This window comes from Neovison vison, chromosome 13 (genome assembly GCF_020171115.1).
Source record: "Neovison vison isolate M4711 chromosome 13, ASM_NN_V1, whole genome shotgun sequence".
Classification (NCBI taxonomy): Eukaryota; Metazoa; Chordata; class Mammalia; order Carnivora; family Mustelidae; genus Neogale; species Neogale vison.
Window position 1 is genome coordinate 118,200,699 of NC_058103.1, and position 13,383 is coordinate 118,214,081.

Below are 13,383 nucleotides of genomic sequence, written 5' to 3' on the forward strand. Positions count from 1 at the left end.
GCCATTCTAATGTGCGTTTCTGTACGACTAAGGCTACTTAACATCTTTCACGTGTTTATATGCAATCCATATACCTTTGGTGAAGTGTCTGCCCAAACTTTTCCCTATTTTTTAAAGTTAGATTTGTTTTTTTTTATTGAATTTTGAAAGTTCTTCATATATTCTGGATACAAAGTCCTTTGTCAGATACGTACTTTGCAAAAAAGTCTCATCTGTAGGATGTCTTTCCATTCTCTTATCAGTATCTTTGACAGAGCAAACATTTTTAATTTTGATAAAATCCAAATTGTCTGGTTTTTTGTTGTTGTTGTTGTTCACTTGTTTGTTTTTTTAATGGATTGTGCTTCTTGCTTTGTATCTGAGAACTCAGATTAACTCAAGGTCACAAAGATTTTCTCCTGTTTTTTCCTCATAAAAGTACTAGAGCTTTACACCTTAAACTTGTATCTCTGCTCCATTTTTAGTTAATTTTTGTATAAGAGGTGTGAGGTATGAATCCAGGTTTACTTTGTTGGTTATGGATATCCCGTTGTTCTAGCACATTTGTTGAAAAGAATATTCACTGCTGGAGGTGAATATCAGTTGCCTATATTTGTATCGGCCTATTTCTGGACTCTGTTCTGTTCTATTTTAATCTGCCAGGGGTCAGCAGACTTTTTCTGTAAAGAACTAGATAGTAAATATTTTAGGTTTTGCAGGCCAAGAGGCAAAATTGAAGACATTGTGTAAGTACTCGTTTAATAAGAGAAAACAACTTTCTGTGAAATTTTTTTAAACTCAAAATGTAATATTTGAGTACAGTTTTCTGAAATGCAGCTCTACTAATCCAAAGAATGGAACTCTTTTTTGGGAGAGGGATGACATTTTGCTTAACTTGGGTGCTAAGTTAGTGTTTCCTCTCAAACTTTATTACAAAGTTCATCTATTAATGTGAAATTTGACATACTTTTATCTTTGATAAATATCTTTTCATGTGGGTGATACATGTAGCAGCAGAAATGCTGGTCCGTAGGTGCTTGGAAAGTACTGCGAGGTGACAAGTGTGCTGCCTGCCACCTGTCAGAACTTCTGAACTCTGCAGCGTAGCACAAAGCCACCACAGAGGGAATGGAAACAAATGAGCCTGGCTATGTCCCTGTAGAGCTTTATTTAAGGGCACTCTGTTTGGAATTCCATATAATTTGCACTTGTCCCAAAATACCATTCTTTTGAGTTTTTCAATCATTTAAAAATTTTAAAAACATTCTTAGCTTAGGGACATACACAAACAGGGGACAGGCTAGATCCAGCCTATAGGCTAGTATTTGCTTGCCCTGCTTCCTACATTTCTGTTTCCATCCTTTGAGCATATCCCATTGTCAGGATTACTGTAGCTTTATGCTAAGTCTTGAAGTCAGGCAATGTGAGCCCTCCAACTTTGTTCTTTTTCTAAATTACTTTGGCTATTCTAGTTCCTTTGCCTTTCTGAATACATTTTAGAATTACCTTGTTGATTTCTACCAAAAAAAAATCCTGCTTGGATTTTGTTAGAATTAGGCTGAATCTACAGAGCAATTTGGGGAAAATTGACACCTTTTTAATACTGAGAGAAGTTGGTATCTCTCTCCATTTATTTAAGTCTTTGATACAGTGCTTTGTAGTTTTCTGCGTAGAGATTGTAGATTTTGCACATGTTTTATTAGATTTAGACCTAAGGATTTCATTATTTTGGGGTCAGAGTTCTCTTTTTAAAATGCAAATTGGATCGTGTTGCTTCCCCTACTTAAAACCCTTCAGTGGCTTCCCACTCCTCTTAGCATAAACTCTGTAATCTTGCAAAGCATAAATGGCCCTGCATGATCTGGCCCCTGCTCTCCCTTTCAGCCTAGTTTTATGCCTTTCTTCCCCTTTGCTCAAAACGTTCCAATCTCAGACTAGCAGGAAATGTTTTTATCAACTAAGGAATAGCTTTTAGAATATCAGAAAGACTAAACAAATGTTTCCAAACAAATGCTTGAAAAATATATTTTAACCATATTGAAAAGAACAATTTGATGATCTCCAGCAAAGAATGAACTTGGGTTTTGGCCCAGTTGTTGTACTCTCTTGTGTGGAATCCTTTAATCTTTAAGTCTGTACTTCTTCAACTGAGTCAAGAGGACTTTATGAACAGTATTCACACACAACTTAGCTCTGTGTGCAGGTGTATACACGCACACCCACGAGCGGAAAAAAATATTCTTTTCTTCATTTTACATGTGCCAAAACTCAGCAGAAAGACTGCATTTCTGACCAAATAAAGGATTCTGTTGCTGTCCTTGTACATGCATAAAGTTAAACTCTTCAGCCATTAAAATAGTTCTTACATGAACATGACCACTGCCAACTCTATTATAATATCCAAATTAGAAGTGCAACACTGTAGTGATGTTCTGTGGGGAAGTCCGCAGCTATGTGCCTAAGACAAAAGAGAGGGTCGTCATACGATTTGTTTGTTTGTTTGTTTTTTAAATAAATGAACACATTTAGTCAACTGGTGTTTATTCAGATCCTTATGCTAGACGTATTGAGATGAATAAGATACAGCCCATACCTTGAAGAGGCTCAAAAACTAGTGGGGAGACAGACAAATAAAAATGAAAGTGCTTGTTCATGGAGCTATGTCTAAGTGGCTTTCATAATACCAAGGAAAAGAGTAGCCCAGTGGGATTTACAGTATAATAAGACAAGTTGATTGTTAAGACATAAGGCTGGCAGGGAGGCAAGGACCATATTGTGAAAACCTAACTTATATCCCATCCCGTCCTATAACTCAGAGGTTCCAATACCTTAATGCACATAGAACTCAACAACAACAACAACAAACCAAAAAACACAACCTGGAGAACTTGTTAAAAAATCAGATTCCTGGAGTCTTCCCTCAGAGACTGACTAGGTGGGTCTAGGGTGCTTCCCTGAGTGGTTCTTATTTACCTGGTAACCCCTAGTCTGCAAACTGACATTTGGAAGTCAGTGCATTATGTAAGATTGAGCCACCTTGGGGCGCCTGGGTGGCTTAGTGGGTTAAAGCCTCTGCCTTCGGCTCAGGTCATGATCCCAGTGTTCTAGGCTCTCTGCTCAGTGGGGAGCCTGCTTCCTCCTCTCTCTCTCTGCCTGCCTTTCTGCCTACTTGTGATTTCTGTCTGTCAAATAAATGAATAAAATCTTTAAAAAAAAAAAAAAGATTGAGCCACCTAATACTTAAGTAGGTAATAAGTTGAGCATATTAGCATTTTAGAAAATGCTAATTTTAGAAAGGAATGAATTTGATAGTAGTACACAGAACAATAGAATCACCTGAGACTCTCATTAAATATGAATTCTGATCCAGTAGATCGGGGGTTGCACCTGAGATACTGCATTTCTAACAAAGTGTGGTCAGAGGACCACACTTTGAGTAGCCAATGTAGAAATGTTGGGTTGAAATGGGGTGAGATGCAGACATGAAGATCGTTGAGAGCCTGTTGCAGGGATCTAGGTAAAAGATGGCGAGTCTCTGAACTATTAGCAGGGTCTGCTAATGGCAAGAAAGTGTTCCAGTGAAATGTAATAGACCAAATTGACAAGACTAATTTAAGGAGTTTGTTAGACATGGAGTTAGACGTGAGGAAAGAGGTGTCAGGAATTGAGCTTAGCTATCTAAGTAGATGATAATGACCTAACTGAAATAGGGTACAGGAAGAGGAAGGAGGTGGCCTAGGGAGTACAGGGGAAGGCTTGTTAGAGTAGAAAAGGTTCCTGAAGTTGAGAAAAGGGATAGCCAGAGGATTTGTTTTGAATGCATCAAGATTGAGGAGTCTATGAGATACCCAAAATTAAAAGGCTAGGTAGAAGAAGAAGAACCTTCAGCAGACTACAAAGTGTCAGACAGGTTGGGAGATACTAAAAAGAGCAGTTTCAAAGACACTCCCAAAGGGCAAGGTCACAGTATCATTGCCACATAGACATCAAGGAAAAGATTATATATAGTTCAGTGAGAGGGTACAAAATTATGGCTGCAAAACTTTCCAGAATGCTGATTGGCTAAAGGGAGTTTGGAAAGTGCCCAAATTAGTTTATCTCTCAATCTTTTAATTTAAGGAAAAGTTGAGGAGTGGAGCCAATTGTTTTAAGTCATTTATCTGATTTAAGGCCTCATAGTGCCTTTTCCATTTAGGTTTTCTTTTTTTCCCTCCCCCCACAGATTGATCATCCCTACAAGAGCTGCTATGGTACCAAGGGAAGGTGAAAACTGATGGACGAAAGTTTTACTACCATGCACTGAAAAGAAAGCATTGTCTGTGAAGGTCCTTTTTTAAAAATGTCTGCTTGTAACACCTTTACTGAACACGTTTGGAAACCTGGTGAATGCAAGAACTGCTTTAAACCTAAAAGCTTGCACCAGCTTCCCCCAGACCCTGAGAAGGCACCCATCACCCATGGCAATGTGAAAACTAATGCCAATCACAGTAACAACCACCGCATGAGGAACACTGGAAATTTCCGTCCTCCTGTGGCTAAAAAACCCACTATAGCTGTGAAGCCCACTATGATGGTGGCAGATGGGCAAAGTGTATGTGCTGAACTTAGTATCCAAGAACACTGTGAGAACAAACCTGTCATCATAGGATGGAACCGAAACAGGACACCCTTGAATCAGAAACCACTTAATAATAATAATGAAGATGACATTGAAGGCTTTAGCCATGTTCCTAAGCCTTATGGCAATAATGATAGTGCAAAGAAGGTATCAAATAACAATAATGGACTAACGGATGTGTTAAAGGAGATAGCAGGCTTGGATGCCACCCCTCAGATAAGAGGAAATGAAACAAACTCCAGAGAAACATTCTTAGGAAGAATAAATGATTGCTATAAAAGATCACTGGAAAGAAAGCTTCCACCGAGTTGCATGATGGGTGGGATCAAGGATACTCAAGGCAAGCACGTGATTCTGAGTGGGAGCACAGAAGTGATCAGTAATGAAGGGGGCCGGTTCTGTTACCCAGAGTTTTCTAGCGGCGAGGAGAGTGAAGAAGATGTACTTTTCAGTAACATGGAGGAGGAGCATGAGAGCTGGGATGAGAGCGATGAAGAGCTGTTGGCCATGGAGATTCGCATGAGAGGGCAACCCCGCTTTGCTAACTTCAGGGCAAATACTTTGTCTCCTGTTCGATTCTTTGTGGACAAAAAATGGAATACGGTCCCCTTGCGAAATAAGTCCCTGCAGAGGATCTGTGCTGTCGACTATGATGACAGCTATGACGAAATCCTAAACGGCTATGAAGAAAACTCTGTGGCCTCCTATGGACCAGGAAGCGTTCAGAGCATGGCATCCTCTGATTCTGCATCACCAGGTTCTTCTTTAACAGAAGAATCGCGCTCTGAGACAGCCAGTAGTTTATCCCAGAAGATCTGTAATGGGGGAGTATCTCCGGGTAACCCCGGAGAGTCTAAGGACATGAAAGAAAGGGAGCCCAATTGTGAAAGTCTCTCTGGTAATAGTCAGGAGAAGGACTCCTCACAAGCACCTAAAAGCTCAGTAAAAGTACCAGAAACACACAAAGCTGTCCTTGCTCTCCGACTGGAAGAGAAAGATGGCAAGATTGCCGTACAAACTGAGAAGCAAGAAAGTAAAGCCTCTACAGATATCGCTGGCCAAGCCATAACCATAAACCTCGTCCCCGTGGAAGAGCAAGCAAAGCCTTACCGAGTTGTCAATCTGGAACAGCCACTGTGCAAGCCATATACTATCGTGGACGTGTCGGCAGCCATGGCCAGTGAGCACCTCGAGGGCCCTGTTAACAGCCCCAAGACAAAAATCTCATCTTCTACTCCAAACTCTCCGGTGACATCGCCCGCGCTGACATCAGGACAAACAGGTGCCCATTTCCAAAACTCCAGTGCAATACGATACCAGGAAGTGTGGACTTCCAGCACCAGCCCGCGACAAAAGATACCCAGGGTGGAATTGGTTAGCGGTGGAACTGGACCAAACATCCCTCCGAGGAAAAACTGTCACAAGTCAGCACCCACTTCACCTACAACGACAAACATTTCCTCTAAAACTATCCCTGTTAAGTCACCCAATCTGTCCGAAATAAAATTCAATAGTTACAACAATGCTGGTATGCCACCTTTTCCAATTATCATTCATGATGAGCCGACTTATGCTCGGAGTTCCAAAAATGCCATCAAAGTCCCCATTGTCATCAATCCAAATGCGTATGACAATCTAGCTATTTACAAAAGTTTTCTCGGAACAAGTGGAGAACTCTCAGTGAAGGAAAAAACCACCAGTATAATAAGCCATACTTATGAAGAAATAGAAACTGACAGCAAAGTGTCCGATAACAGCACCAGCAAACCTACTGACTGTCCCCAAGCCAAGGGGTTTTCCAACAGCACAGAGCGTAAAAGGGGCTCAGTGGCTCAAAAGGTTCAGGAGTTTAACAGCTGTCTTAACAGAGGTCAGTCTTCACCGCAGAAAAGCTATAGTTCTAGCCACAGCTCCCCAACAAAGATCCAGAGAACCACTCAAGAACCTGGGGCCAAAACCGAAGGCCCTCAGGAGTCTCCGATGACATGCACCACCACCAGCAGCAGCAGGGAGAAAGCAAGCACGGTGCTTTCTCAGATTGTGGCTTCTATCCAGCCGCCGCAGTCCCCTCCAGAAATGCCCCAGTCTGGCCCGAAAGCATGCAGCGTGGAAGAGCTGTACGCGGTTCCTCCAGACGCCGATGCTAAGAGTACCCCTAAGAGTACACCAGCCCGACCCAAATCTCTCTTCACGGCTCAGCCCGGTGCTGAAGCTGAAGCCCCGCAGACCACAGAAAGCCCGACGACCAAAGCACGGAAAGATCCGCTCACAAAGCCGGTCACCAGTCCTCTCTCCAAATTAGTGGCCAACCCCCAGAGCGAGCCACCACCTCCCTTTCCCCCACCTCGCTCTACTTCCTCCCCTTATCATGCAAGCAACCTTCTGCAGAGGCATTTCACCAACTGGACCAAGCCCACCAGTCCTACCAGGTCAACAGAAGCTGAATCGATTTTGCACTCTGAAGGCAGCAGGCGGGCCGCTGATGCGAAACCTAAGCGCTGGATATCATTTAAAAGCTTCTTCCGCCGCCGGAAAACAGATGAGGAAGAGGATAAAGAGAAAGACCGAGAGAAAGGAAAACTGGTGGGCCTGGATGGCACAGTCATCCACATGCTGCCGCCGCCTCCAGTCCAGCGCCATCACTGGTTCACAGAGGCCAAAGGAGAGTCCAGCGAGAAGGCGGCCATTGTCTTCATGTACAGGTGCGATCCTGCCCAAAGCCAGCCCGGCGCCGATCAGAAGGCCAGAGCAGACCAGGCAGCCGTCAGAGAGAAGGATGGGGCAGAGGATGGGTTACTGCAGGACTCAGAGAAGAAGAAAAGGAGTCATTCTTCTCCATCACAGGTTCCTAAAAAAATCCTCAGGTATGTAAACTAGAATGGCAGAGTATGGGAATTATTTTTAACACATTTTTAGGTGCTAAGTTTTTTACATCTTTGAGATTACATAAGAGCCAATTATGTTTATAAGTAGCACTTGGTGGCCATCGTCTATCTTTATAACTGCATTCCAAGATTAGAGTATTATTAAAGTGATCTTACTGCACCAAGCAAGGTTTATGGCCCTGGAGCATTAGCTGAAGTAGCCTGCTGCATTCTGGTGAATGGAAAGGGGCTTGAACACAGAAAAGCAAATCCATAACACCTTAATAGCAGTAAATAATACGTTGCTTTGAAATCCTATGATAGTGTAAGGAAGAAACAGGATCAAATGAATAAATGGTGGCACTCTTCTTACCCTCACTGTAGATGGAATAAAGCTCCTCAAGCCATTCATTTTGGTGTTCACCAAGGTGTTAGCTCCCACATGCATTACTTTGTTTTGAGGGAGTATTTGGGTTTTTATTGTGTCTCTTCTTCCTAAGTATTGTGGAAAAGGGGGAGGGGAGTGTGCAGTGGAGACAGGGCCAGCAGTTTAATGATTTAACACGTGGGCGACAGAAGAGAAGTTGGTCATTGAGGTTGAGACCCAGCCAGGAGTAGAATCCTGATGGCAGCTGGCAAGTGCACACCCATTCACATCCACTCGGTTCTCTAGCTGTTCACTTCCTTTCTCAAGTAAGTGTTCGTGATCACATTCCCAGGATTTGTCTCCCATCCATACAGCAGCCTTACAAATTGGTTGTATTCTTCCGATGAGGAGATTGAAGATCAGAGAAGTTAAGAAGTGAGCAGATTCATGTAGTTCACAGTTGACAGAGCCAGAATTCAAACTTGGTCTGTCTGATTCATTGTATTCTTCCCACAGTGTTGCACTGTTCACAAACATAAGAGCAAGCAAGATTTTTATATTTTCACCTGTAATCATTCATATGAACATTCATGTTTAGGAAGCTTAAGTTTTTTGTTTCTCATTTGTATTGTAAGCAAAATTAACGAACTGCCAATAAAAATAAGAACTATTATCCCAAGTTTGTAACGGATGGGATGATTTCCTTATATCCCCTGTACTTTTTTTTTTTTTTCAATATTTTATTTTTAAGTAACCTCTACACCTAGCATGGGGCTCAAACTCACAGCCCCAAGACCAAGTGTTGCATGCTCTACTGACTAAGCCAGTCAGGCACCCAGTACTTTTTATTTTTAAGCAGAGATATGCCCTGAGTATTTCTTTCATCTGATTCTAAGTCTGCCTCCCTCTTACTTACACAGTAAGCCTTCTCTACCAGGCCTGGCCCTTTCTTTGGCAAACTCTTATGAGAGTGTAGATCCGCTCATAAGGCCAGCTTTTTGTTAGAACAATACAGATAAAAATTAAGATGAATACTTAATGCCTTCACTTTTTCTAGCAAAATGTTAAGAAGTTTTATATATATATTCTTTACGAAAATAAGCTTTTTATATAACCCCAAAATAGTTGTCAAAATGCTAGCAAGTTCCTGTTTTCCTTAAATCCATATAATAGCAAAGCAAGTAGAATAGTGGTAATATATTCTTGGAAAGAGTAGTCTTGTCATTGGTAGTTGAAAGTGGATGATAGAATATCATACTCTAGCGGTAATAAAACACATGTATTGCAGGTTACTGTTTTATTTAGGAAAAAAGCAATTTAAACAGCACCTGGTTGGAGTTACTTATGTCAGATAGTTCTCGCAGATCAGTAAATGGCTTCACTCCTCATTAAGTAGGGCTGTGGTGTGTTTATCTGCATCCTGGGAGGAAGAGCCAAGCAATGATTTGGCCTCTCTTCTGTGGAATGAGATTCTCTACTTTGGCTGCATTGCCACTGCATGTGGGCCTGAGGACAGCCCAGGCCCTTGGCACAGCAGACCCCTTACTGTATAGCTTATATTTTCACAGATTTGCTTGTACATGAGCCAGTCATATTTTCCAAAATTCATCAGTTCTTGACAAGTAACTCCATGAGGGGTGCCTGGGTAGCTCAGTCAGTTCAGTGCCCAACTCTTAGTTAGGGCTCAGGTCACGATCTCAGGTCCCGAGGTTGATCCCCAGGTGGGCTCCACACTCAGCGGGCAGTGTGCTTCCCTTCTCCCTCTTCCTCTATTCCTATCCCCATGTGTGCTCTTTCTCTCTCTCTCTCTCAAATAAGTAAATCTTTTTAAAAAAAGGTAACATCCATGGATCGAAGCAGTGCAGTTGGTTTGCCCCCTTGGTTTCAGATTTAACTGTGCATCATGGTAACTTGAGGGCTGTTAAAGCAGAGATTGCTGGGCCCCACAAAGTTTCTGATGCAGCGGGTCTGAGGTGCTGTGGGCCCTGAGAGTTTGCACTTCTTACAAGTCCCCAGGTGATACTGAGGCCACTGGCCCTGGGGTTATACTTTGGGAGCCACTGATCTCACCACCATTCAGAATCTAAAGCTAATGTGCTGTCCTCTAAGTAGAGCATTTTTGAGGTATTAAGGTTTTCTTAGAAACACTCTAGAATTGTCACGTTTCATATTTGTCTCAGAAAAGGGGGTTTTAAACAGTTTTGTTTTAATCTAAACATGGATACTCGAAAAATATACACCATTTGCTTTTTTAATAATTACTTAATTTACTCAGATACACCATTGGTATTTACTTGAAGCAACTTAGAAAGGGAAAAATGTTACTGTCAAATGTCAATATTTGTGTTTCCAGCCTGATGGTGGTGTAATCATTAAAATAGCATCCTGTGGCTGGGAACATACTGCTGGAAGAAATGAAAATTCAAGTTTTTCTATAAGTAATGAAGATTCCAAATCCAAACTATAAGAAATAAAAAAATACTCAACTGAATGCTAGACCCTAACAGATAAGAGATTTTGTAGAGCCTTCTGTTACGGGATTAGACTGTTATTCAATTCATTTATTTGACTCTTCAGGCAACAAAAAATGAGTGTCTTAACTGTGCCTTATATAGGCCATCGGGACAGATGAGAGAAAGATCATCACACTGCTGAAATAACAGGTTTGGCTTTGACTTCACTTCAGCTCTCCATCCGGTCCTTCAGGGGACAGTGATTGTAATGACAGCTATCACTGGAGTTAGTTTGAGGGTATAAAGGGAAAATATGTACAAGACTTTGCACAGGGTCTGGCATAGGTTGGGTGCTTTAAGATGTCAGTAGCCCCTCTGCCTTCCATATAATAAATGCTAAAACAATGTATGTGTGTCATGGTACCGAAGCATAAAGCACAGAGATTAGATCAGCTTAAAAGAGACTTCTCAGAAATGAAATACAAACCAGTTTTTAAAAGACAGATAGGATTTTTCCCGCTGCTTGGGAAAGACATTGCAGACAAAAGGAACAATATATGCAGAGTCACAGAGAAGATGATAGCAAACAGGGTCCAGACAGGTGGCTGGAAAAGGATAATGAATAGACCCGTGGTTCTTCAAATGCGGTCAAGGCAAGGTCAAATAGTGATCATGCAAAAGTCACCGTTTTCATAATGAGACATTATTCTTTTCACTGCACTGACATTTGCACTGATGGTACAAAAACAATAGAAGGCAAAATTACTTACACCTTAACACAGGTCAAAGCCATGGAATAATATTGTACAAATAGTTTTAAAAAAAAAAAGTTCATTTAAGCATGTCCTTGGTGAAGTAGTAAATTTTATTAAATCTCAGCTCTTGAGACTGTGTCCGTTTAAACATTCCATGTGATGAAGTGGGAAGTATACATAGATTATTTCTGTTGAATACCAAAGTATGGTGGTTATTGCAAGGAAAAACAGTTTGAGTTACAAAGCTGAGCGAACCACCTTTTTCTTTTCTTTTTAAGATTTTATTTGTTTATTTGTCAAGAGAGAGAGAAAGAGAAAGCACAAGCAGGGGGAGCAGCAGGCAGAGGGAGAAGGGAGCTTCTCCCTCTCAGCAGGGAGCCCAGTGAGGGGATTTGATCCCAGGACCCTGAGATCATGACCTGAGCTGAAGGCAGACACTTAACCGACTCAGCCACCCAATCCCCTAGTCACCGTTTTCATGGACTGCCTTGAAAGAACAGGTGGCAGACCCGCTGTGGCTATTCAGACTTGAGTGCTTTTCTTAAGAATGAACATAGTAAGCCTATTACCTCAAGGAAAACAACTGACAACATTTGTTTTCAATGATAAAAAGTTAAGGCTTTCAAATAAAAATAAGAATTTTTAAAAACTTTTATCTGCTATCATGACTTTGACAGCTTCCTGATGTTTAAGGATCTTTCTGATGAGAATGGTGGTATTTGCTTAAAAAAGATTTTTTAATATATAATGAAATGTGTCAACATTTGGAAGATCTGCATAACTCAGTGAACTAGTAATTTCAAATGACCTAATGCACAATATTACAAAATTATGCACAAGTAAAAGATCCATTGAAACTGCAAGTTGGCTGGATATTTTTCAATGCAACTGAGGCCAGAAAGTTTATTGATATGGTTTCAGATTCCACATTGCAAATAATCTTTAAGACTTCCACTTATCAAGTTCTTATATGGTACCAAGGAGAATATCCACAATTATCTAAAAGTCTACTAATAGACTTTTTCCTTTCCCACCTCGATATCTGGATGAGATCACATTTTTTAAATATATAGTTGACCCTGGAACACCACAGGTTTGAATTGCATGGGTCTACTTATATATAGATTTTTCAATAAATACTGTAAAGTACTATAAGTGCATTTTCTCTTCCTTATGATTTTCTCAATAACATTTTCTTTTCTCTAGCTTACTTTATTTTAAGAATACAGTATATAATACATATAACATACAAAATATGTGTTAATTGGGGTACCTGGGTGGCACAGTTAAGCAGTGGACTCTTGGTTTCAGCTCAGGTCATAAACTCAGGAGTCATGAGATCAGGCTCCTCATCAGGCACCACACTCAGCATGAAGCTGCTTCAGATTCTCTCTCCCTATGGCCCTCCTGCTTGTGCTTACTTGCGTTGCTCTCTCTCTCACTCTCTTAAATAAATAAATCTTTTTTAAAAATGTGTTAATTGGCTATAACTAAGACCTGCTTAATAGTAGGTTACTATTTTTAAGTTTTGGGGGAGTCAGATTTATACACAGGCCTTTTTTTTAAATTGTTTTTAAAGATTTTTATTTATTTGACAGACAGAGATCACAAGTAGGCAGAGAGGCAGGCAGAGAGGGAGGGGGAAGCAGGCTCCCTGCTGAGCAGAGAGCCCAATGTGGGGCTCGATCCCAGGACCCTGGGATCATGACCTGAGCCGAAGGCAGAGCTTAACCCAGTGAGCCACTCTGGTGCCCCTATACACAGGTTTTGACTGCAGTTCCCCTAACCCCTGTGTTGTTCAAGAGGCAACTGTATTTTAACCAAAGCAGCATATCACAGCCGATTGAATGCAGAAGCACATGTGAGAATTCAGCTGTCTTCTCTTAGGTCAGATACTAAAGAGATTTGAAAATGATGTTATAAAATAAACCCTATTTTTAAAGGGTTTATTATTTTTAAATGAACTAGTAATTATTTTTAAATTGTCTCATTTTTAATTTCTAATACGGTATCAATTGGTAGAATTCACATAAACAAGTGCCCTTGAACTTGTCAATAATTTTTAAGTGTAAAGGAATCCTGCAAACAAAAAGTTTGAGAAGTGCTGAGACAAGATGTGAAGAGGCTTACATGATATGTTGAAATATTTGGCCCTTATCTTTAGATTTTGGGGCAGAAACTGTTTCTTTTCTTCTTTTTTTTTTTTTAAGATTTTATTTATTTATTTGACAGACAGAGATCACAAGTAGGCAGAGAGGCAGGCAGAGAGAGAGGAGGAAGCAGGTTCCCCACTGAGCAGAGAGCCCGATGCGGGGCTTGATCCCAGTACCCTGGGATCATGACCTGA

The 13,383-nt window shown here is 41.0% G+C and overlaps 1 protein-coding gene across 3 annotated transcripts in view; it reads left to right on the forward strand.

Moving 5' to 3' along the window:
- PEAK1 (pseudopodium enriched atypical kinase 1) overlaps window positions 1-13,383 on the forward strand; it is a 332,635-nt gene that overhangs the window by 229,710 nt on the left and 89,542 nt on the right. For all 3 annotated transcript variants that reach the window (XR_006381652.1, XM_044230658.1, XM_044230659.1), the window contains one exon: window positions 4,202-7,461. Coding sequence is in view for 2 of the 3 variants with exons in the window: in XM_044230658.1 (XP_044086593.1) it covers window positions 4,319-7,461 (3,143 nt within the window). In the remaining variant the exon portion in view is untranslated. The remainder of the gene's footprint in view (window positions 1-4,201; window positions 7,462-13,383) is intronic.